The sequence below is a fragment of the Fusarium pseudograminearum genome, chromosome 4 (genome assembly GCF_000303195.2).
Source record: "Fusarium pseudograminearum CS3096 chromosome 4, whole genome shotgun sequence".
Taxonomy (NCBI): Eukaryota; Fungi; Ascomycota; class Sordariomycetes; order Hypocreales; family Nectriaceae; genus Fusarium; species Fusarium pseudograminearum.
In genome coordinates, this window is record NC_031954.1 from 3,440,361 (window position 1) to 3,464,487 (window position 24,127).

Below are 24,127 nucleotides of genomic sequence, written 5' to 3' on the forward strand. Positions count from 1 at the left end.
CCAAATACCAAATATCAATTACCCACTGCACCTACCCACCTACCCAACTGCCAACACTTTCCTTCACACCTGCAGATTATGGAGCGGAGATGCGTTGGTGGCGCCCACCAAGACTTGAAACCACTCATGTTGGATTCATCCTTATCCAAGAGTGTCATGTTTCGCTCAGTATCCAACCAATGTCGAGGACTGGGCAGGTGAACAACCTGTGGAGAGCGGATACTGTCTCCTTATTTCCCCAAACACGACTTGTATTTCCGCGGAGGGGTACTATCGGAGTGGAGCGATGCGATCCGTCCTCTCGGGTCCGGTTCGTCACTGCTGACTCAGGTTTCCCCTATCTCGTCACTCATCGTGCTTCGGCGAACAACACGTTTAGTTCTCTGAGCTAATAACGCACTATGTAGATCAGAGCTCTCATCTCTGTCACTACGGCAAGGCTACCGGCAATACCAGAGATCTTCTTGGGAATATCCGGGTTCGTTGTACGCTACTATGTACTTGGCTATCAAAAGGACGCCTACCTTTTCCCGAGTCTGCTCCACCACCGACTGGAATGATGGCGAAACGCGAGGCGTCGGTCAAGAGTTAGCGTCAAAAGATCGTACGACTGCCGCGACATGCCACTCCCTCTTTGGAACCATGTGCCGCACGCAGCCAAGACGTCATACCGTGGATCCGGGGACCATCGATCTAGGGCCAGCCAAATTACCTAGTCGGCACTGCGTGAAAAGCAAATCTCCCTCCCCCGGCAACTTTTGGATAGGACCACGGTGACACGTTATGTAGTGCAGAGGCTCTGCCAGCCCACTAGGTGCTACCGTACGCACAAAGTTTATCGTCCCGCCCTGGAGATCGACGTGAGCTTTGGTAGCCTTCCGTGCAAGATAAACGCAGATAAGGGGTGGGCGCAAAATATTCAACTCTCCAACAAAAGCGAAATAAAAGTCAACTTTTGTTTCCCCATGCGCAGACGGAATTTAGACCGGGCGTGATCGTCCGCCCGCCAAGACATCGTGCTTACTGTATGTCACTGCCAACGGTTAGCCAGCATGGAAAACTTCTGTCACTAACGTTGCCGTAAGGGTATGTCCTGGAGACTCCAATTCCTGCCCACCGTTTTTCAACCTGCTAGGCGAACATGCAGCTTGCCAAATCCGGTAGTGTCGAGAGTCAAGAGCCGTCCTATGTAGTATGGGCACCCCGTATTACAATGCTTGGCTACCATGTTTTCCCAGCGTTATTTCACGATGGAACCCTCGATTGGGTATGCCGAAGGTCTCCGCAAGTGTGTGATTTTTCTAAAAATGACAATAAACACACAATTTTAAACTTCTAGCTGGCAAGCTTGGCTCTCCAGCCCTGTGAATCTGGGGCACACTAGGTTATTACACTCTTCATGACACACGCAGCACAGATCCTTCCTGCCATAACGGATCACAGCAGGTCGCAGGAGATAATAACGGATTTGGTCTGCATATCAAACTTGTAGCTTTGGTAGATGTATGAGTGGTCAAGAACCCTTCGCATACAGGACACATACAGGACATATTCTTTGCGCCTCGACCGAGCCAACACTTGTTCGTGTTTGGACAGCTTTATCAACAGCAACGGCTAAATATTTTTAGTCCACATATGGCACCATTGATGGAAAACGAAACTTGCGTTTGTATGGCTTGCAACTTCATTGATTGAGCGAGTGCTCACTGTGCCATCATTAGCCAGGCTCTCGCGGTCAGGCAACGTTGGATGATTGCCCAAACCTCTGGTATTTTGCCCTAGCCTGCAGGCACGTCAGTTCGGATGAAGCCACCCGAGGACAGGGCGTTTAGATTATCAGCGATAGCAGCCTGTGTATTGAGTTGAAGTAGAGTGTGAAAGGTCTATGCGTCGCCGTTTGTTAAGCGAATCCGACTCAAGGCCCTCAGCTGACAGTGTCCTGAATAGGTAGAGATGACAGAAGCCATTGCGTCCATGCCGTCTCGCTTGGTGCGGTCGGCCTGGGCGTAAGCGACCAAAATGGCTTCGAAAACGCCTCTGCCGTCGAGCTTATTAAACTAAGCGTCATGGCCACGGTACTTCCCCTTTCCAAAAACGCGCAGGTCGCAAGCATTTCTACTTTGATAATAGGTAGACCCTCATTCTATTCTTGATAGTGTGACCAAACGTCTATCAAGCGATCCATTTTAGTATGGGTCCATATGCTGATAGATTGATGACCAACTACCTAGCAAGGTCGTCTGGACTAGATTATTACCCTGATCTGCATAGCAGATTCTTCGCAGCCTTATTGCGAATCCTAATTTTGTCTTGCGACGAGTTTGAGTCCAAAACTCGGGCGAGGGTTTCGTCTGTCGATATCACATACGCCTCTACCGACATATTCATTGCCTGCCGGTACATGCCTGCTCGAGACGAAGCAGCCATTTGCTGACAGGAGGCATGTGTTTCTGTGTGACATGCTCTAACACGTCTCCCGAGAACGCCACAGCATCTTAGCAATTAAAGTCATTGCACAAACGCCACCCAAGTTGGAGGGGCATTCCTCATAATGCCAAGACCAACGGCCTTTCACTATGGCTCGCAAATTTCAATACTTTGTCTTACTTGAGAAAGCGTTTTGAGCGTTTGACCGCGGCTCTGGGCAATGGCGGCCGCCTGTACCAGATCGTATTTTGAAGAGACACATAATAAATTTACTGGCAGAGATCCTGGTATATTATTCTTTAATTACTGTTTACCAAAGGAGGACAATGTCAAAGCATTGTTGGTCTGGGCGTTATCCAATTCACCATGACATCGTCTTATCTGACGTTGATAATTGCATGATCAATTATTGATGCTAGCCAAGGTTACCTGACTCTTGTCGTGGAGCATTTCGTACCGATCATGACAGTGCCCCCATTTTTTGAAGATTATCTTGTTTATCTCGCGCGCGGCTTTCTGGAGCTTTCATCCCACAACCCGTCGGTCGCCTGCCGTAACGCCGGCGCCTGGCATCTCAAGTATCCTGGGCTGTGGGGAGACATCAGCCGTCAGTCATCCACCCTACATCACTCAGCCACACACACCCGAGATGCTTAGCTTTCACGCCCACCCGGCCCCGTCCCCCGGTGCCCGGCAATCCACGCCCCGTCTCACCCCTGAGCCCTGGGAGAGTCCAGAGTCTGTATGTACTCTGTATAGAGGATCATCATCAAGCACCGGTGCTGCAAGGTAGACTGTACGCGACCGGACTCGACCGTACGGAGCATCACTCTGTACCGGGGAGGAGTAGGTACATGTGTACAGACACAACAAGAGCCCTTTGGCTTGGCTCCAGTATATCATACTGTAATTACTGTACTCGCAATGCCGTTTGGTGTTGATGGCTTGTGGCCTGGGATCGCTCAACATCCGCACTAGTATCCGCAGGTCATACAACAGCCCCGACAGGCTCATAGTGTCCCATGCAGATAGGTATGTAGCGCGCGGCCAAAGATGTTCCACACGCCACACGTGCGGGTGACGGCACCACACTCTAAAGAGGCGCCGGGACTCGCATTCTATGAGGCGGGATTGGGGGAGCTGGGGTTGGTACTGGGACCAGGGATACACAACTCCGTTGGACGTTCTTTCGTCCGTCCTGCTCGCAAATGACCCACAGCCACACGCCTCTGGTTTATACACACGCCCACGCCTCTCATACGGAGGCGTTTTGGTCATTGGTGAAGCGGTCCACGACCATCATGGAACTTAGACAGTCAGTGCATCGTCAAAAAGTCTCCGATGAATTTCACTTGCTCACTATCTGTAAGTTGGTCTTGTTCGAGCTTCCCAGTCTTACCAGCTGTTGAATATGTCTGTACGATGGAAACTTGATGAGTCTTGAAACTAGACGTGGGCGTTGTCGTCCTTCTTCCCCTTCAAGCCCTGGACATCACATTGCAGTACCGTACTGTACTGTACACAACAACACCCCCCAACGCACAACCTTCCCGACAGTTTGGGTCATGTTAGGATTGGTATGTACGTCCCCTCCTTTCCCCTTCTTGGACCAGCTTGTTCCTGGTCCTGGCCTATCCGTTTTAGGGCACCGCCGCGTCTTTTACGGTGGCCTGTCTTAGCAGCATTGGCCCAAAAAGAGCCGCGCCGCTGGTGTATGTAATTATTGTATCCGGCTCGAGAGGGATAGATAATTGCTGACTCCCCCACCAGCCGTTGGGAGTAGTTTACCTCGATTGACCTCTTGCTTTGTTCCACAACAATATTCCTTCAATCTTAGTTATGCTTATTTGCTGCCACTCGAGCCATATCGAGTAGTGTTTTTCAATGGGTGTCTTACCTAGCATAGATTCTCGTCCCCGTTTGGTTTTCCCACATACCCCTCCAGAACTGGAAAGCCCAGGCGCATCATCTTATTGTACTAACTCCAACTCGTCCGCGGATCGACCTTGGATCTCGCCTGCGCCCACTTCACCTTCAATGAACAACTATGATAAGTCTCTGACAACAGACATGCCTGAAGATCAGAAGATGAGTGCAGAGCAGACAAGGCCAAAGTCGGCCACTCAAACTGCCCCTCGGCAACAACAGCTTCCTTCATTAAGCAGTATCTTTGGACCTCCAGCCACTGGTCGACCAGCACACTCACCTCTTTCCGAACACAACAACAACTCTTACTCTACATCAACCCCCCGAGAGCGTACCCATGCACCATCTGGTGACAGGAACCATTCGGCATCTTACTTTCCTCAGACACTGTCGCCTTCTGTATCACAACCTCGAAGCACATACGACAACAAGTTCGAAACAGACCGACAGCCAATTCATGCTCTGCCTCGATCTTACTCTGGCTCAGCATCGCCCAGGTATCGTGATGGAGAGCATTCTCGCCGTGAGTCAGTTGTTGAAGGGCAGTCTGGCAGATGGTCAGTGCAACAGGAGAACCGGACTGAGTACTCCTTGGGATCGCGAGATGGATCTTTCCGACCACCCCAGGATCAGTTTCGACTCCAGTTCCCCGACAGCAAGGAACGTGTGGTTCCCACTTACAGCGGCCAACGGTCACCTCAAGGATCTCTAATCCCACCACCAACACCGAGCACCACGGCGACTGACGGTGTTCCCTCAAAAGACGGACTTGGTCCCAAGATCTGGACTGGAACCCACTTCCTCCCTCGATTTGTGAGGGCAACCGAAGTACCCGGAGAGGGAATGTGCTATTTTTACGACGATGGTAGTCACTGCAAGACAGTGATTGACGGAGAAGCAGTAAATGCCCATTGGGGTGTCACCAAGGCTGGCAAACCCAGGAAACGGCTCGCTATTGCTTGCGTAACCTGTCGCGAAAAGAAGATCAAGTGCGATCCCGACTTTCCCCGCTGCGTTCAGTGTGAGAAGTTTGGCAGAGTATGCAAATTTAAAAATGCGTAAGTGCTGGTCGATCAGTTTCGGTAACAAGTTTGCTTACTCTTTCTAGACCCCGAGGAGGGCATAACACATCTCCCTCGACACCACCAGCTGAGCTGGACGATGGTCCATCAAGGCCTACTCATAGCGAGAATGGTTCGCCAGTATCTCCACGCACCACACTGCGACCAACTTCGCCTGACACTGGCTCGCACAAGAGGCTTCGAGTGGGCTACGATAGTTACGTTGCGGGGGAGCCGATGCACACAGTCCCTTCTGCTGAACCTCCGAGACCTCAAATGCCTATACAACCCCCAGCTATCGAGCTGCCTCGCATCTCCGAAGAGGTCCTTAACCAAGCTTGGCGAACTGACCCCTGCCTGTCTGACCCGCAGTCTATCCGTTCAGTCATCTCTCATTTCTTTGTTCATCTTGACAGCACCATGATCGTGCGCTTTATCCCCGAGAACGTTTTCAAGACATGGGTTATGAACCCGGGACTTCGGAAGTCTCCTGAGGATTTAATGCTTCTGTACAGTATCCTCGCTGTAGGAGTTGCTCTATCCGGAGGACCCAAGGCCATCGCTTTCGAATATGCGTCCGTCGCTCACTACGCACAAAAGTCGACAACATCCAGCTGCATTCAGTTGGTCCAGACGAGAATTCTGCTCGCACTATACTATATCTCCATCTCCCGCTCTGCCGAGGCTAGTGAGATGATCTCTGCAGCTGTCGCGACAGCCGCTTGCCTCAAGCTCCATGTCGAGATTGAGGAGTCGAGGGAAGCTGGTCTCGCAATATTCCCTTTCGGCATGAACAAGGCAGGATACTGTGAAGCTAGGAGACGAACTTTCTGGTCTCTTTACATGCTGGAGCGACTTGATGGCCGCTTCCCTGACCGCTTTGCCATGATCAATGCTGAAGACATCTACACCCGCTTGCCTGCAGACTCTCACAGTTTTGAGCGCGAATTGGACGGATACGCCCCAACCTTCAACCCTTATGTCTCGAGCTTCACGACAGTACATGATCGTGAACTGGGCATTTCAGCTTACTTGATTGAGATGGTCCATTTGTGGTCTAGTGATGTGTGCCGGATTTACAGGATGGCCCGCCGCTCCAATTTTGCGGAAACAGATCTGAACTCATCTCCAAGAATTTTGAAGCGTATACAAGAATGGCGCAACGCCTTGCCTTCTCGCCTGGCTTTTACCGCATCAAACCTTGAATCAGCGGCACTGGCAGGAGAACTCGGTCCTTTCCTGACCATGCATCTTTTATACAACCACGCCATCATCAAGCTCAACCGACACACTACCGCGGCCGGACGCTGCTCACCCCAGACCGCTTCGCTTCACATCCAGACATGCTACGAGCACGCAACACAGGTCTTGGACATGGCCAAGGCCCTTGTGCGACTCCACCGTGGGGGCCAGACAGTCTTGAGCGCTCCGGCACCAGTTCTTGCAATGGTATTGACAGAGGCTGTCGATGTCTTTACCGCGAGTGGTCGTCTATCTCATGTCAACGACATCATTGAGAACGTACACATGGTTCAAGGCGTTGTTCAGGCCATGTTTGCCATCTGGGACAATGTGCGCAACGCACAAGAGGTGATTGATGGCCGTATTGGAATGCTGCACCGCATTCGAGACCGTGGCAGTCTACCTGTTAGCCCAGTCGAAGGCTACCGCGTCTTCTACAGTTCTGAGGGACGCGAAGACGAAAAGGTTCTTCGCTGGCAAATCAACAACCCAATGGAGAAGCTGTATCCCAGGGATATGGATACCATTTACTCTACACTTTTTTGATCGATTTTTTAGCGAACTGCATTGCATCGCATCGCATGAAATGGCACTGGCCATATGACATCTGTTTGGACACTTGAAGGACATTGGGTTGATTTTTATCATTTGCATTCATTGCATCCTTCGGCGCTGCAGGCAAGGTGATTTGGCATCAGCATCGGAGCATATGGAGTTATTATAGCATACCTATATGTGACTGACCAGAAGGTCTGTCTTTTGTTTGTTGGGGATAGCGGTGCATTGATTGTTTTTATCCTGTCGACGTTGGATGATATGATATCTATCTATCTACACTACACATACAGGGAGGAGTTTTGGCGTTTTGCCCAAGGTCTTGCCTTTGACAGGGCTGAATTTTTCAGTGTTCTGAAGCCAGGCAGGAACACGATGATGACCAGTATACGAGGCATCTGGGCCACACCAAAGTCTGTTAAAATATATTGATGCCCTTCGTTTTGAAGGGCTTAAAGACAAGATGAACTGAACTCTATCGAACTGTGATGTACCGTGAATGCTTGTTTACGTTTTCCGGTGCTGCAACTTTGGCCATGCATTGCAACGCTTGTTGAAGTCGGCAAGCAATGCTCCTGCAGGCTCGGATACCTTGTCTAGTCTGCGGCGTAATGGTGATCCCATGACATTTCACTTTGCTATGCCGCAGACCGACTTGGACTCATTTGACGCTCCCACAGTTTTTTTGGTCAAGAGTGACTCGTTTCACTGTCATTGAATCACTCGTATACTTTGTATACAACTGTTTGTTAACTATGTCATAGCCTCGTATGCATTGACTTAATATTTCGTAAGCTTTATATTGCCCTTTTGACTTTGACTGAATTTGTAGGGGCTAGGGATGGTTAGATGGGAACGAGAGCACGGTATTAGCCATAGAATGAAAAGGTGTAGCCGGTGAGCGTGGCCTGATGGGGGGTCGGCTGGAATGATAGGCCAAGAATGTGGGCGAGCATGGAAGGATTCGTAAGAAAGGGCTGTTGGTTGAGGGAAGCTTGTTGTTACAGATTGATTGGTAGTATAAGTGTTGGTATGATGGCTTCAGAGGTTACATTTGGCTGCTATTTGATTACATGACCTCTGAAAATTGGTGATGATTTACTGTTCAACTCTCGCCAAGACTGGAATTCTAATATGTACAAACATAACCATTCTCTATCTGCTGGCTTCTGCTTGGTGGTTAAACGAAAATTGAATCAGACCTTTTGTCAAGTCAGGCCAACAAGGTCCCTATTTTGTTATGTGCAGCTTATTCCACCAAACCGGGTTCCTACCAATTGGATGCAACCCGCCACCAAATTGCTTTGTTTCTCGGCATTTGTCTGCATTTTTCTTTTCTTTCCCCAAATAACCTTGCAGCATTTCGATGTGCATCATGACTGTGCATCTGCAGTCTGGGTATAGGGATGGTTACACTGCAGAGAGACCTTTTTTTTAAACACAACGGCCGGCAAGGGATATGAGTTGATGGAGGGGGAGTGTATCTAGCACTACAAAAGTGTCTGTCTTGTACGCGGATATGCAACTAGCCTGATTAGGTAATAACCTGGAAACAGTCGTTGCTGCAGGAAACGTCAGAGCTTCAGTCTCCTTTGCTGTATGTATCGTATATCCACAGTTTCACAGAGTCCAAGTGAGAGAATGGACATGACAACTCGACGATATGGGTTTCCCCGATAAACCTTCTGCTCATCTTTTGGGCGCCAATGGTAACGTTTCACCCTCCTTTCTTTATTCAACATCTCTCTCTCTGTCTGTCTCCGTCTCTCCGTCTCTCCGTCTCCGTCTTACCCTCACCCTCACCCTCGTCGTTCCAGCTTTCAGCTTCAGCTTCACCTTCAGGCGTGGCGTCTTGCTCTCAGTAAAATCACATCACATCATGCCATACAGAGTCCCATGCCACACAAACTCACCTACCAACTCGAGGCATATCCCGCGCTGATGCCCAATACTTGTCTGACATGACCAACAAGTTAACTAACAAATAAAAACTCAAAGGCCCGGTCCATGCCCTTGCATACTCCGCTTCACCAGGCACCTACATCCTCACCGGTTCAGCGGACCGAGCCATCCGCCTCTACAACCCATTCCCCAGCACATCCGCCCCAGGCGACGATCGCCACAGCATACCACAGGGTCGCCTCATCCAGAACTACGCTGCACATGGCTATGAGGTCCTGAGCCTTTCAGTTGCGGCTGATAACGAGCGCTTTGTGTCGGCTGGTGGCGACCGCAGCGTCTTCCTCTGGGATGTGAGCACAGCTGTTACCACCAAGCGTTTCGGCGGCAACGCTCATGGCCATACTTCTCGGATCAACTGTGTGAGCTTTGCCGGTGAAGGTGATTCCATCATTGTGAGTGGTGGGTTTGATACGAGTGTCAGGCTGTGGGATACCAAGAGCAGCAGCTTCAAGCCTATACAAGTTTTCGACGAGGCAAGCGATGCTATAACTTGTCTTGCGGTTCGAGGGCCTGAAGTCCTCACAGGAAGTGTTGATGGTCGCGTCCGCAGCTACGATATTCGCATGGGACAGGTAACCACAGATGTTATCGGCGCGCCGGTCACCAGTCTCAGTCTCACACGCGATGGACGCGCTATACTAGTAGGCAGTCTGGACAACAAGCTGCGTCTCATGGATCGCGACAACGGCTCTTGTCTAAGGGCATACACAGACCCAGCATGGAAGAACGAGGACGTCAAGCTACAAGCGCTGCTGGGCGGCAAGGAGAAGTACGTCATGGTCGGTGATGCCATGGCTGGTGAAGCTGCATCTAAAGGTGAAGGAAGGATCTGGGCTTGGGACTTATTGACCGGAAAATTGGCTGCCAAAGTGACCGTTCCCTGGGGGCCGCAGGGCTTTGAACTTAAGAAGAAAGCTGTTGGTCGCGACGGAAAAGAAAAGGCAAGGAGTAATGTCGTGAGCTGCATGGCATGGAGGGAAGATGGTTGGGGAGACCAGTTCTGCGTGGGTGGGACATCAGGCGTGGTGACAGTCTACGGAGCACTGTAAATAATAGTTATACCCATCGTTTTGAGCAACATTGCAAAGTCGTGCACATGGCTTTATCTATTGTCGAAATAAAAGCTACATCATCATCAAGGGTGTTTTCTGATTCGTATATAGACAAGATATTGCCCATCATAAGACTCCATGCAGATTGCCTGAACATTAATCACTTCCCACCAGCGCCGAAACCGTGACCCAAACTGTCATGATTCAAAACGTTGTACCCCTTTCTATGCATCAAACACTGGTTTTCGTACACTATTGCGTGTTTTTTCAGCCCATACCGACATACTTGAACCAGTTGGGCCGACAGTCTTCTCGGTGCAGCCAGGCTTCGCCGTCTGTGAGACGGCCAGTGACGCAGCCTTTGCACTTGGGAGAGTTGGGACAGTTGAAGAAGGGAATATGCTGATATCCGATATCACGGAACCTGGTTTCGTTAGTCATGCATGTGCCAGAGTGGCGAGGGACTGACCAGTGTATCTTGCTCTGATCTTCAAACAGACCGAGAGCAATACTATGAACAGGGGCATCGCCCCATCGTTCGTAAAAGAAGCCACCCGCACGGTCAAGGTGGTTAAAGTAGTCTTCGTAGGTTTTACTCCGCCAGAACTCCATGTCTCCAATCTCAAAATTGCTCCAGAAATGGCACGTCGAGTACCCCTGAGCCTTTCTATTCGACTGTGGTCGGCGAATATCATCAGTGACCCAGCCAACAGCACTGTTTTGATGAATGTATCCTGGGTGCTCAGCAAGGAACTTGACTGTTTCGGGCCACAACGAAGGAAGAGTCTTGGGGTCGTCGTAAAGGTTGATCGTAAATCCGTATGTCTTGTTGTTGTCGTGCATGTAGCGGAAGACGTCGTAGTCGACATCGCAGAAGAAGTGCACATTCGGCTCTACACGCCAGTAGTAGCGGATATCCTTGAGGGCTGGATGCTTGTAGAAGAGACCGCTATTCCATCGACACATTTGGTGGTATGAGATCTTGCTTGCGTATTGAACACCGTTCTTCTCCAAAATCTTGGCTGACTCTTCGAATATTTGTTCGTCGATCCAGGATGGCATCTTCCAATGTTCGTCGGGGATGATTTCTGGCCATATAATCAGTATATGTATCCTGCTTTCCTGTGACAAGTACCCTACCGTAGTTGATCTTTGCTTTCGTCGCCGCCCTCGTTTTCCTCTTAAACTCTTCCGTAAAAGGCTTGTCGTTGAAAAATGTCCAGGGATAGTTGAACTTTGAGTTCCATGTCCTTTCGAGGTCACGCATAGACATAACCATAGCGTCCACCTCCTCGTTCCTTACAAGGGCCAACAGCGTAGCATCTATACGTTCGGTGTTTTGCGCATCGTGGGCGTATCTCGGACTCGTGCGATGTAACTTTCCTTCTGGTTCGTCGGTAGCTGCAGGACCGCCTTGGTTAGCAATGAAACAAACCGACTTTATGCACTTTGCGACTCACGATCTAACATGGGATCTCGTTCAAAATTGGAGTACCGATCGCCGGGACCACTTAGCCCCCATGAAGGAGCAAATATCTGCCACATAAAGAAACACCAGATGATGCACCCTCCGGCGATCAACGCCCGGACAGGCCGCGCAACTGTCATGTTTTGAATTCAAGATGGCGCAAGAAAAATACCAGGGTTGCTCTGAAGCCAAGAAGAGGGAAGATTGGGGTTCAATTATCCATGAGACAGGCAGAACTGAACTATATGAGAGACTAAATGGTGCAATTAGCTCTCATACAGCGAATCGTCTCTAAATTGGAAGAATCGATTGAATTCTGAAGATGGTGAAAGGGGTGTCGAATGGTTGAAGTTGATGTCACAGCAGATAAGCCAATCGATAAGAGCTGGCGATCGACTGTAGTGGAGCTTGGACCCTCCATGCCTGCTATCGACGCGACGGACGCGCCATCAACCCGCTGAAACCCCGCCAAATCATCTAATCAAGTCATGATACAACCGCCATTCGGCATGATAATGCGCAAGACATGAGAAAAGATCATGGCGTTTGCTGCAAAGTTGGGTTCTCTCACTGGAGAGCTCGTTGAGGCGGTGACTGGTTCATCAGCTCAGGTATGATGTCTGTTTACCAGCAACTCCAGAACGTTCAACTCATGATGACATACAGACAAACCCTCGATACAAGAACCTGTACAACTCCAGCTTGCAAAGACTAAAATCGCACCCATATCTACGGACAAATCAATTCGAAGTCGAGCACCAACTTGATGGACTAGAGGAGCGATTCCGTGTCAATGGCCGAGAGGCCCTCGCTGATGCCCTCGCCGAACGTCGCGGGCAACTTCTCGAAATACCTGATAAATTCCACCCCGAGATACTATACTTGATATTGGAGCTCTCAGATCAACCAACCTATTATGCAAAATTGAGCGATCTAGATGCACTCAAGACCGGACCTAAAGACTCGGAGCTTGAGCTGCGCTGGGAGGATATCGCAAAAGAAGATGGATGGGAGGATAATGACGACGACGCTGCGATATGGAAGACGATAAAGTACAGCGATAGTTCAGATGACGAGCTTTACAAAGAGGGATCTAAGAGTGAATCAGAGGCTAGCACCGACCCATCTGAAGTACCAGCACTTGGACGAACAGCCGAAGATCTTATTATCCATCCTGAGGATTACGGACAGCTCAACGAAATTCGAGCGGCGCAAGAATGGCGGATTGAAAAGCCCACAGATGCATCGGGTCATGCCCAGAAAGTACCGGTCACAGAGTTCCACATTGTACGAGAAGTCTTGTTCATGTTACAAGGATGGAAAACGACTCTTTTCGGGCCCAACGGGGTCGTTGATCCTGCATTTCAAATAGCCCATCTAAAATGGGACACTCATAGAGCTCTGATGAGCTACTTCTCTGAGGCAGGGCGTCAACTGGCCATTCTGCGCAGCTTCGTCGATAAACCGCAGCGAGCTTCACACCTTCAAGTGTTCCAGGATACTGTGGCTAAACGACTTGCCGATTTTGAAAAGAAAGCTACAGGAATAGAGTCACGGCTTGTTGCGCCTGAGAACAATGTGGTTGTGAGCTTGTTGTCGGTCAAGGGGGAACTGGCTACCTCGCTTGAACCGTTGTACTCACTTTCCAATATTATCGCTCAAGTACAGAACATTCCGAACCAAGGCACCTTCCGGTACCTTGAATTTTTGTTTGACGATGCTAGCATGGCTCAACTATCTGGCAAGCTGGACATTTATGAATTTCTGGCACGCATTTTTGTCGAATGCTTCAACGTTTACCTTCGACCCATTCGCTTGTGGATGGAGGAGGGCAAGCTTATCCCCGGCGACAAGATATTTTTTGTTTCAGAAGCACCGAGTCAAGTATCTCCCAGCAAGATTTGGCGCGAACAGTTCAGGCTTCGTCGAACGACTGATGGGAGGTTACATGCTCCCAACTTCCTTCAGCCAGCAGCTGCCAAGATTTTCAATGCTGGCAAGAACATCGTCGTTCTCAAACGGCTAGGTCGTTGGGTCTCTTCGGGCTCGGAGTGGGCGGTTCAGGAACCTCCGCTCAACTATGAGTCTCTCTGTCCCAAGGGACTAGAGCTTGCCCCCTTTTCAGAGCTCTTTGGTACTGCGTTTGATGGATGGTTGCAGACTAAGTACAACACCACCTCAACCACGCTAAGAAATACTCTTTTTGAAGAATGCGGGCTCTGGTCTGCCCTTGAGGCTATGGAGCGTCTATATTTCATGTCTGATGGAGCCGCAACGGAAGCCTGGACCAGCAGCCTTTTTGGAAAGCTGGATACGCTGGATCCTAACTGGCATAACCGCTACACTCTTACTAGTGTGGCACAAGAAGCATTCACTTCCCTTGTTGATATGACAAGAGTTTCCATATTCATCAAGCCTACAGGGCTACGGATACCGGTTCTCGCAGCGCGGGATTCTGTCAAGGTGGCTTTGCCAAGCACAAGAGTCAACTATCGGTTGGCCTGGCCGATCCGCATGATTATATCCGAAGACAGCAATGCGACATACGATACCATCTTCGTACTGCTACTACAGCTGAAAAGAGCCTTGTACATCCTACGCAAACGCAAGATTCTCGATAATGACTGGGCCGATAACGAAAATTGGGATGAACGGGCATTATACTATTCGTTGCGAAACAACCTTCTCTGGTTTTGCACCACACTCCAAACTTATTTTGCTACGCTGGTACTGTCCCCCAATTGCGCTAAGATGAGGCAGAACATGCACGAAGCGCACGATGTGGATGCCATGATCTCCGTTCATGCTGCGTTCTTAAAACATGTCGTTGAAGAGGCATGCCTTGGGAGCAGACTAACCCCCATAAGAGAGTGTTTCCTCGACATGCTTGATTTAGCTATCAGACTCGAACAAGCACAAACAGTCAACGTAACAAAAGAGGCAGAGCGCATACAACATGTCTCTCGTCTCTCAACCAGGAATCTCTCACCCACCCCCGGAACGCCTGGGCTGAAATCGAGATACGTTGTCGATAGTAGTGATGAAGAGGATGAGGCCATGTATGAGTCGAAAACATTGAAGATGGGGAAGCCGTTTATGACTGTACTGAAGGATATCAAGTCCGATTTTGATAGACATCTGCGGTTTGTATGTGGCGGTTTACGCAGTGTAGCCAGAGCTACGAGTGATGTACAATCAGCAAAATGGGATATTCTAGCTGAGATGTTACAGACAGGCTGCCGAGACAAGAACGCAGGGCTTGCTTGAGCATCTCTATTTTTGATATGAACACAATATGATACCCCTTATGAATCAATCGTCCTTTTTACGTCTTGACTTGATGTTCAATGCCGTATATCCTGCTCAGTAAATAGATGACCTGCAATCAACCTAAAATTCGTTCCTGAGCTTATCGGCAAAGAACTGCATCAGAGGTAGAACCTCGTCTCTGTCTATCGGCATGCTCAATTGGCGTCTCTTCCACTGCACCACCTTGACGTCATCAAACTCCTGCTTCACAGCGTCGACGGCGTCTTCATCCAGTTGACATACTAGCACGCTTGTGCGGCTCTTGCGACGGTTGTTAACAGTCGACACCATCGATTGCGGCAAAGGACCACCGAGGGATATGAGGCCCTTGAAGGTCTTGTTGCCTGCGGCAGTAGTGTTTTCGCCTTCTGTGACGTCCGTGACACGAGAAGTAGTGTCGAGAGCAGCCGCGAGACCGAGGGCAAGCGAGCCGCCTTGTCCGAAACCAAAGAACATGATATCTCTCATCTCCCAGCCGCATTTCTCGATGAGAACCTCAGTGATCAACTTCTCCATGACCAGCTTGCGTGCCTTCTCGAAACCAGAATCATCAGCGATATCTCCCGTGTTGGGATCAACAGTGAGATCGTCGCCAAAATGATAGCCGGGGACATCGGTGCCCATCAACGCAGCGGGGAGGACGGAAGTACCGCGGACGGAAATTCCAAGGACACCGGGAAGGTTGAGGTTCTTGGCGAAGCCTGCGTAAGGGACGTCATGGTCGCCAAGGCCGTGGAAGAGGATGAGGAATGTGGTTGTTGATTCCGGGGGGTCGGGGAAGTGGAGAGTGTGAGGGAGAGTGGATTTGAGGGGAGAGAAGTCTTCTTCTGTGGGGACTCGAGGAGGCATTTTGTTTTAAGTTTTGTGAAGTGGTGATATGTGATATGTGATATGTGATATGTGGTGATGATGTGATGGTGTTGAGGTTGGGTTTATGAGGTTGAGAATTGTTGATGATATAAGAGCGGGGCTTGAGTGTTACTTGATCTGGGGAAACGTCACATGGAGTTGCTCTGAAACATTTGACGGCGCAGTCATAACAAACAAATGCTCGTTTGATTCACAGTATCACCAAACACTCCCAACCTGCACATATCAAAGAACTCCGGATCACGGAAGAAGTACAATTTACGGCGCGGGATCGGAAGAAAGTGGGGGCCAACGGAGCCGACTCAGTCGACGTGAATCATGTCTTGAGATATCCAAATCTAGACCGCTAATATCGAAAATGACAGTATCTAGAAGCACACCAAATGCGGTGCTTTTGTATATACCCATGCATATCAAACAAAAACCATCAAATCATTTTCGCTGAACCAAATCATCTTCATCCAAGCTCCGGGCTTTGACCCGCGAAGGACCGGGCTTCATCTTGGTCCACTCGCCGTCAGGCGTCCAGATACCAGCCTTTGTATAATCTCCGCTATCACTCCCATCCATGTATGCAAAACGGAAATATTCTGGTAGATTCAAGCTGCTGTTTCTAGTCCAGACAAAATCACGCTTAGCGTCTATATCGCCGAAATATGTTCGGAATCGTTCCACATCGTTGACAAGGATGCTAATACCGTCGTACAACTGGGCCGGTGGCTCGTTCCAGTTGAAAGTGATGTTTGACACAGCGTCGGTTCCAACGCCGAGATTGATGACTGGGGTTGGAATTGTGGGCAGTCGCGAGCCCTTTTGAGCGTCGCCCTGTAAGGCTGCGGATGTTTGTAGCACTGGATCAAAGCCCCATCGAGCAATACCGCTGATAAAAAGACCGACGAGGATTCCTTGGTATAGCAAGGCTGGTCGTGTCTGCATGCTTGTTCCGGGGAGAAGCAAGAGAGCAATGATATAATGGTGTATTCGCAGACTGAGTCCTGGAATGGTAAGTGAGATAAGAATGGCTCCCACGAGAAGTGCATATAGCTTGAGGTACTTGATCAGGCGTCCTTCTTGCCTAAAGAACCACACCTGTGAGGTAATAATCGCTGCAAGCAGAATTATAATAACAGCCAGAGCACCCCTAGCACCTGGCTGTTGGTCTAAATCGTGCTTGTTGAGTCGCTGGATGGGGATGAAACTGAGGGTATAGTTCTCCATACCCCCAACCCAGCATCCGCCTAACCACAAGATGGTCTTTTCGATCTGGGCTGTGAGACCGCGAAGGGTACGACGGACACCCATCTTGTCATACATGACCCATGCACAAAACATGGCAGGCAGAAATTTGCCGATCAAGTTGGAGAACAATGCCGCAACAGAGACATGTGGGGGCGGATCAAGCGCCATGCCAACAGTCCAGAAAATGCCTGTGAAGACAGAGAAAAAGAACAAAGCTGGCGAATTGGTGAAAAGAGATAGGACCCCTGTGAAGACGGTCGAGACAGCCAACAATTCCCATCGCGAGTCGCTAGAGGAACAGGTTACGTCTGGCGCAAAACGGAAGGACAAGGGAAAGTATGAGTCGAACCCCACGCTTGAAATTCCGTGATGCTTGGACGCAGTGTATTCTTGATCGCGACCGATCAACTCAACCACACCACAGCCACCGTTTTCGTTGGAAATAACACCGGCGTGAATAGCAGCCGCACATACGAACGAATCTCCACGATAAACCGGCTCGTCAGATCCATTGGTTCCAGGGCCACCTACAACCATGGGCGCATAGATAACTTCTTGATTCCCAACCGCCCTGGGGTTGAGAACATGGTAGCTTTCGCAATTGGCCCTGCATCTGAAAGGGAATCCGCTGCCGTTGAAAGGACGGCAATCGGTTCCATCCAAACCGCAGGTGTTGCCTCTACCCCAGTATGAAACGCCGCACCCAATGGTCTGAGGCATGCCCCATCCTTCAATCTCACTCGCGACTGAGTCTCGGCGCTTGACGAGGGCAAAAGTGACGATCCAGATGGACAGATAGAAAAATACAAGCCAAAGGCGGTGTTTTCGTCTAGGTATAAAGCGCTCGAGGAGAAAGAGGGGATATTCTTGTACGGTCGGGAAGAATGGCTTTATGCGATACGGCTGGGGATTTGTAGGCCCATGAGACCACTTGGCGACCCAGTTGACGCTTCGTCGAACAGGATATGGAACCCATTTCCATCGTTTCCAGGAACTCTCATCCTGTATGAAGCGCGGGGTTGGAGGGTCGCTATCGTCGACTTCTAAGCGAGAATTGGACTCGAGAGGCGCATCTGGGTGGTTCGCATTGCTTCTGTCGTGCTCATTGTCGCTGTTACTGTTACTGTTGCTGCCGCTGACGGGCACAACGCTGACGTCTATAGGGTCGGGGCCTGCCATTAGAGGTTGAGATTCTTCCTCTTCATGACTCACCATTATGGGAGGATAAAAGAAGTAAGAGGGGACAAAGACAGTAGGTATGCAAGAAAATCGATCAATTGCGTATCGACTTGGCTCTGGTGGCTCTGGCTCGGCGGATTTGCCTTCCTTGGGGGTGCCGGAAGACCCGGTGGAGGAGTGCAGGAAAGTGGAGAAGAAGGATCCGGACGCCTTATCGGAGTGAATAGATTCGTGTTTCGCAAGGGTCTTTTTGTGTCGCACGTAGAGTCGTCGGATCTTGCAATGGGGAAAGATGATAGGCGATAGAATCAAAATGCATCATGAGTGGGTTGTCGTCGGCCATTAGATCTGATTGTTTATTGCCTCGATGCGACACAATAAGACGCTGGACTGTCACTAAAGGGTTGCAGAATTGATTGGTTTAGCATCAGCCCTGCGGCCCGGAAATGGTTCCCGTCAGAAGTGCCTAGAGACGCTAAGAAGCAGGTACAGATACAGTACAATGACAGGCCTTGAACCAATTGCAGGATGTCAGAGACACTTTTATCAACTCGGAGAAACATCACTGCTCTTTGCTACTTACTCCTCACGCAATAAACACAATCAATATCTAGAGTATCGAGTAGAGATTAATCTTATGTTGATGATCTATAATGGGAGAGATATCTTTGTTAGGAGGTATGTTGGAATGCTTGGCTTACGTTTCGGGCCATCATAGAGATCGCCGAGCAACATAGGTAGCTAGTTCAATTTGGGCAATAACGAAATTCTTACCATATCTGTGTTGATATTGAGAAGGGGTTTTTGCATTAAAACTAGTTATGTATGTTCATAAACTTAGGTTGCGGAGAGGAGAGTATTGGCTCGCTGATCGAGAACTGTGGTAGTGAAAACCACACGATAAAGAGATACAAGTAAGCTATCACCAACCATCAGGTCCTGTATCTAGGCAGCTGTGAGAGAGTAGGCGTTTCCTCTGTATGGGGAATGTCGAAGTCCTTGGAAAACTCTGACTTAGGAACCCGGTATTTCGCCTTATTCGACATCCAGAAAACGACAAAGAAGAGTAACGCCCCGGCTGCATACTTGGGGCACTTTTCTTATTCAGATATTAGCACAGTATATACAGAGAGCCACTTATACCTACCGCAATTTCCACCCGAAAATTGTTCGTTTTCCTGAGGAGGGTCTGGCTGAGGAGGGTTTCCGCCAGCAGCACTCTTGGTTTGTTGGGAAACCCGAGGGGGGATCGGTCGTCGTGACAAAAAGCGCACAAAGGGTATGGAACGATGCGAATGCAAAGATGCAACTGACCCTCTAGCAAAGGCCCGAGGGATATTGAAGAGTATTGATGCCATGTTGGTATAATCGAGTGTCCTGCGGATTTTGTTAATGATGGGCGTGGTGATGTTGTGGTTGAGTTAAAGCAGATTCATGACAAGTCATTTGTGAACAAGTTTCCTCCGAGAGTTAACCGGGAAAAAGAAGGTCCCCAAGAAACTCAAAAGTTTTCAAATTTGTAGGCACTTGTATCCCAAAGGCTGCTGCAGTCTAAGTTTGGGCACTTCAGGAGCCTGCACTGCCTATGGTACTGTCACTTACAAGGACTTGCTGATATACTTGGAAATTTATAACGAAGCTCACGCACTATATCTACCGTACTTGAGTGTATATATCTAGACAATTCTCTGTTAATTTGAGTGTTAGTTAGTATCGTTAGGCTCAATTATTGACCGCATAACCCTAAACAGTGTTCAGAAAATGCTCATATTGAATAAAGTTACGAGAGCCTCAAAGAACTTTATCAAACTTATTGAGTGGTTGGTACACGTTCAAGCAAAATATGCATTTATCAAACTTATAAAACCACAGGTCATCTCTCACGATTCGTTCATGTCATCTCAACTCGCCTCAATACGTCTATCTACACGCTTTCAACTACACCTTCACCATGAACTCTCTATCACCCAGACTCTCTCGAGTCGCGCAATCTGCTGTACAGTCTGTTACCATGTCACAGATTTCTCAAATGCTGGACCAAACTCGAACCTCTCGCGCTTCACATTCTCTATTTCCGGTCTGTGGGCCCGCTCCGATGCAACATTCATTGTTTCCATCGATCGATCGCCATCAGGTTCGAACGCAGCATACCACACCAACGGCTCGTCAGCGTATGCCATACCAACTAGATCGTGAGATACAGAAACAATGTTTCGATTATGGTGGCCTCAAAGGTGAAAGTCACCAAATCAGAAGTTCCTGTGAGTAGTATCGTTTTCTGTGTTAGCTCACGATGTATTAATTCTTTCACAGCTGAAGCAAACCTTCGTGTGTTATGCTATGGACTTGTTTTCTTTTCAGTCGTGGGCATTATAGGGCGAGTCTTAGGGTTGATTTCTGATGAATCGGATTCAGAAACCCACGAAAATGAAGTCCTTCCTTTGCCTGGTTTTCTTGGAAAGAGTGTGGTTGAAGCTGGCAATGCAGTGGCGACAAACCACGAAGAAGAGAAAGAAATCAGAGGGACTCGTCGAAACAGAGTCGCCATATACAGTACACGCAAGCCAAGTTCAAAGAGGTTTGCAAAGAAGGCTACTTCTCCAACTGTCGGTAATCGATATTGGGTGCCGGGGCTCGAGACAATGATGTTTATTTACCCTAGAGTGTTGTGATCACTCTGGTTGATAATCGTGCTGGCTTTGAGAAGTGTTCTTGGGGCATCATCCAGAATCAGATGGAGTATCAACACAAGGAATCGTCTATTTCTTCTTGGCTGTGGATATAGAGAGCCTTAATTGCTTATGTTTTGACCATCAGTTTAAATATGGGTGGAAAGACAGTTCGTTTGATAAAGCAAGCAAGCAAGCAAAACTATGTATTTGGCTTATAACAGTGGAGGATTCACGAGATAGATCTCGATAAAGAAAGAAAAACTTTAAAAATTTCCAATAAGAAAGTATTGACCCGGTGATCCTGCGGCTTCCATGTGTTGAAGCATCAACGACTTACATCGGCTGATCCTCGGAAAGGACCGACACAGTACGGAAGGTGCGCACCCGCACGTGCTTCCCACATCCAATTATCTAGATAATCCCTGCTGCAAACGCTCAAAGGGTCTGTCTCACAAACAGCTTCACTGGCTGCATAAGGAAAACGCAACCTGACTGTATCTTCTAAATATCGTTCGTTTCATGTATCAAACGCTTTAAATCTCACTGAGATTCTCGTTATATCTTCTAGTATTTTGCTGGTCGTCATCTCTTCCCACTTCTACATTTTCCCTCTAAACTTTGTCATGTCAAGATGACCCAACCTAGATCACAAGAATCAACACTCACAATGTTTGAGCTACTAAAACCCGCTTCTGGTGAAGCAGGAGTTGCTCGCTTGGGACGTTTAGCTTTTGCTGGTGGGCGTAGAACGATGCAGACACCAAACTACATCGCCGTTGCATCACGAGGAGTTGTCCCTCACCTCACTCCAGACAATGTTACAAAGCACACGACCTTTGACGCATCATACCTGGCGATAGAGGATTGTATGGAATACAAACATTGACTTGGTAGAATATTCTGACTGGATCTAGTTCTCGAAAAAGCACAACCTCCTGTGCTTCAACTACCACCCGGAACACCAAGAAATCTTCAAAGCTTCACAGCTTTTCCGTCAGATAGAGCCTTGGTCCTCGGTCCAAGACGGTTTCCAGCTGTGGTGACACCAGTTGGAAACACTGATCACCACGTCAGCATCTTTACCTCTACCGGTTTCCGCAAACTCACAATCCCCGAATTCGCAAAGACTATTGAGCTCACTCAACCAGATATCGCCATCCCTCCAGCTGACTTGTTCCATTCAAGCACTACTCCCTCGTCTAAACGCCAGATTCGTATGGTCGAGAGGACAGAAGAATGGGTAGACAAGTTCTTCCATATTCTAGACCCCAAGGGCCGCCTCAAAGATATGGGCGTCTCTGTCTTTGCCCCTGTGCTCCCTGTCGAGTACCCTATACAGTGGGACTACCTGCGATATCTTGCAGAAGACGTTCGAGACTCCCTCTCTGGTCTTGCCGTGTATGATGTCAACCTTGTGCCTGAACTGGTTAACTACCCCTCACTTGGAGATCTACCACGACTGTCCTTTGGCCCTTCTAAAAGTCCCCAAGATCTGTTGCGGCAGGTTGCTCTCGGCATCGATGTATGCACGGTACCTTTCGCCAACACCGCATCTGATGCAGGTATCGCCCTATCATTCACCTTCACACCCCCTGAGTTATCCATCCTGCAGCCCCTGGGTATCGACATGTGGTCCGAGGAGCATACGACATCCCTGCAGCCTCTAGTGGATGGCTGCCAATGCTACACTTGTACTAAGCACCACCGAGCATTCATCAAGCACTTGCTGAATGCCAAGGAGATGCTGGGTTGGAGTCTGCTGCAAATCCATAACCACGCCGTTCTCAGTGCGTTCTTCGCTGGTATTAGGGAAGCCCTTAGCGAGAGCACCGAGAAGTTTGAGGAGCTTCATAAGAAGTTCCTGGCCGTATACGAGCCAGAGATCCCCATTGGAACTGGACAGAGACCTCGGGCCAGGGGTTACCACTTCAAGAGCATTGCTGGCCAGACTAAGATTAACGAACCTAGCTGGCAGTTATATGATTCGGTCGATGTCAGTCCCCACCCCGAGGCCATTGCAGAACCTCTTGCAGCTGTCGAGGGTACATTGCCCATTGATGGGGTTGCACCGAGCCTGGACAAGTGACAGAACTAATGTATCCGGCTGCTCATGTCATGTCAGGTACGGTTTCCGTTGAGAGACCATTCCGACAATAAGGCTCGGTCCACCTTTGACTGCATGTTGATCAAATGCAACTTTGAGCTGGAAAGGAAACACCGAATTGAGATCAGCTTCTGGGATGCATGCTTTAACTACAATAAACTACTGACATATACGATTACACCACTGTTGGGTTTGTCAGTTATGGCAGTGTACTTATCCATGACGCGATTCTCCAATTTATCCCATCTTTGTCTTCAACCTTTATCAGCATATACGAGCAGGATCATCTGGTACACCATTCAGTGCTGTGATCTGGGACACATAGTCAGCACCAAATAAAAGCCAATTCTTTTTACCTCATCATTTCATTCTGAGTGGATCGTTCTGAAAGACCTGAAGCTGATCACAGTGGTTGAGACCGGAAGGAATTCACAGGCTAAGTCTAATTGCAAGCCAAGGACAATTGACAAAGAAGCTGATTGACTGATAATATTGAATAGAACATATTTCCCGACAAAAAAATTGAGTTGTGAATAAAACCACAGTGACAGTCAGTCAATAAGAGCCAGTTGTGCTCGAGATGGCGTTACGCCCTCTACACCAAGCAGTCATCGGAGATACGACTCAAACCCAACTAAAGAAAGCGGTCGACAAGTCCCGATCGAGTTGAGCGAAAAAGAAAGAAAACAAGCTTGACTATAAAGTTAGATCCAAAGAAAGAAGCTGTGATCCGAGCTCTTCTACCTGAAGATCTGTGGAGTTGCGGGAGCAGGGGTTGCACAGCCAATAGGAAGATTCAATCTGCCCACGAGCGGCATTTGAGCTCCTCATGAAGCCACAGCCGAAGGTTCTTTTATCGTAACTGCAAGTGGGCGAATGAAAATCCGTCGGTGGTCTCGGCTGACTGGGATATCATGAGCCGGTTGGCGTTGACATTTCGGTCAACCACTTTGGAAGAGATGCATGCTAGGCATGTAAGCCAAGGATCGGTCATGGACCAGGGAACCTCATGTTGACAATGAATATCATGGCACCTGGGCCAGACGATGAGGTATGATTGA

General features: G+C 49.0%; 9 protein-coding genes across 9 annotated transcripts, besides 1 other annotated feature; 6 read left to right on the plus strand and 3 right to left on the minus strand.

Moving 5' to 3' along the window:
• Positions 1-1,141: 1,141 nt before the first annotated feature.
• Positions 1,142-1,384, plus strand: FPSE_04182 (uncharacterized protein; the record flags this gene model as incomplete). Its single annotated transcript, XM_009257300.1, has 2 exons — positions 1,142-1,267; positions 1,340-1,384. 2 exons carry the CDS (start codon positions 1,142-1,144, stop codon positions 1,382-1,384), a joined length of 171 nt encoding a protein of 56 aa, XP_009255575.1.
• A 2,344-nt stretch (positions 1,385-3,728) lies between these two features.
• On the plus strand, positions 3,729-7,202 carry FPSE_04183 (uncharacterized protein; the record flags this gene model as incomplete). Its single annotated transcript, XM_009257301.1, has 4 exons — positions 3,729-3,792; positions 3,985-4,008; positions 4,334-5,411; positions 5,462-7,202. The coding sequence occupies 4 exons, from the start codon at positions 3,729-3,731 to the stop codon at positions 7,200-7,202; spliced, it is 2,907 nt and encodes a 968-aa protein (XP_009255576.1).
• Positions 7,203-8,874: 1,672 nt separating this feature from the next.
• FPSE_04184 (uncharacterized protein) lies at positions 8,875-10,222 on the plus strand (the record flags this gene model as incomplete). The annotated part of the gene is made up of 2 exons (XM_009257302.1): positions 8,875-8,920; positions 9,210-10,222. 2 exons carry the CDS (start codon positions 8,875-8,877, stop codon positions 10,220-10,222), a joined length of 1,059 nt encoding a protein of 352 aa, XP_009255577.1.
• Positions 8,953-9,018: a repeat region.
• Positions 10,223-10,492: 270 nt separating the features above from the next.
• FPSE_04185 (uncharacterized protein) lies at positions 10,493-11,833 on the minus strand (the record flags this gene model as incomplete). The annotated part of the gene is made up of 4 exons (XM_009257303.1): positions 10,493-10,649; positions 10,695-11,313; positions 11,366-11,626; positions 11,686-11,833. 4 exons carry the CDS (start codon positions 11,831-11,833, stop codon positions 10,493-10,495), a joined length of 1,185 nt encoding a protein of 394 aa, XP_009255578.1.
• Positions 11,834-12,232: 399 nt separating this feature from the next.
• On the plus strand, positions 12,233-14,960 carry FPSE_04186 (uncharacterized protein; the record flags this gene model as incomplete). The annotated part of the gene is made up of 2 exons (XM_009257304.1): positions 12,233-12,304; positions 12,360-14,960. 2 exons carry the CDS (start codon positions 12,233-12,235, stop codon positions 14,958-14,960), a joined length of 2,673 nt encoding a protein of 890 aa, XP_009255579.1.
• A 123-nt stretch (positions 14,961-15,083) lies between these two features.
• Positions 15,084-15,851, minus strand: FPSE_04187 (uncharacterized protein; the record flags this gene model as incomplete). The annotated part of the gene is made up of 1 exon (XM_009257305.1): positions 15,084-15,851. One exon carries the CDS (start codon positions 15,849-15,851, stop codon positions 15,084-15,086), a length of 768 nt encoding a protein of 255 aa, XP_009255580.1.
• Positions 15,852-16,304: 453 nt separating this feature from the next.
• FPSE_04188 (uncharacterized protein) lies at positions 16,305-18,326 on the minus strand (the record flags this gene model as incomplete). The annotated part of the gene is made up of 1 exon (XM_009257306.1): positions 16,305-18,326. One exon carries the CDS (start codon positions 18,324-18,326, stop codon positions 16,305-16,307), a length of 2,022 nt encoding a protein of 673 aa, XP_009255581.1.
• A 1,915-nt stretch (positions 18,327-20,241) lies between these two features.
• FPSE_04189 (uncharacterized protein) lies at positions 20,242-20,962 on the plus strand (the record flags this gene model as incomplete). The annotated part of the gene is made up of 3 exons (XM_009257307.1): positions 20,242-20,551; positions 20,604-20,618; positions 20,652-20,962. 3 exons carry the CDS (start codon positions 20,242-20,244, stop codon positions 20,960-20,962), a joined length of 636 nt encoding a protein of 211 aa, XP_009255582.1.
• Positions 20,963-21,593: 631 nt separating this feature from the next.
• Positions 21,594-23,048, plus strand: FPSE_04190 (uncharacterized protein; the record flags this gene model as incomplete). Its single annotated transcript, XM_009257308.1, has 2 exons — positions 21,594-21,828; positions 21,877-23,048. 2 exons carry the CDS (start codon positions 21,594-21,596, stop codon positions 23,046-23,048), a joined length of 1,407 nt encoding a protein of 468 aa, XP_009255583.1.
• Between the last annotated feature and the right edge of the window lie 1,079 nt (positions 23,049-24,127).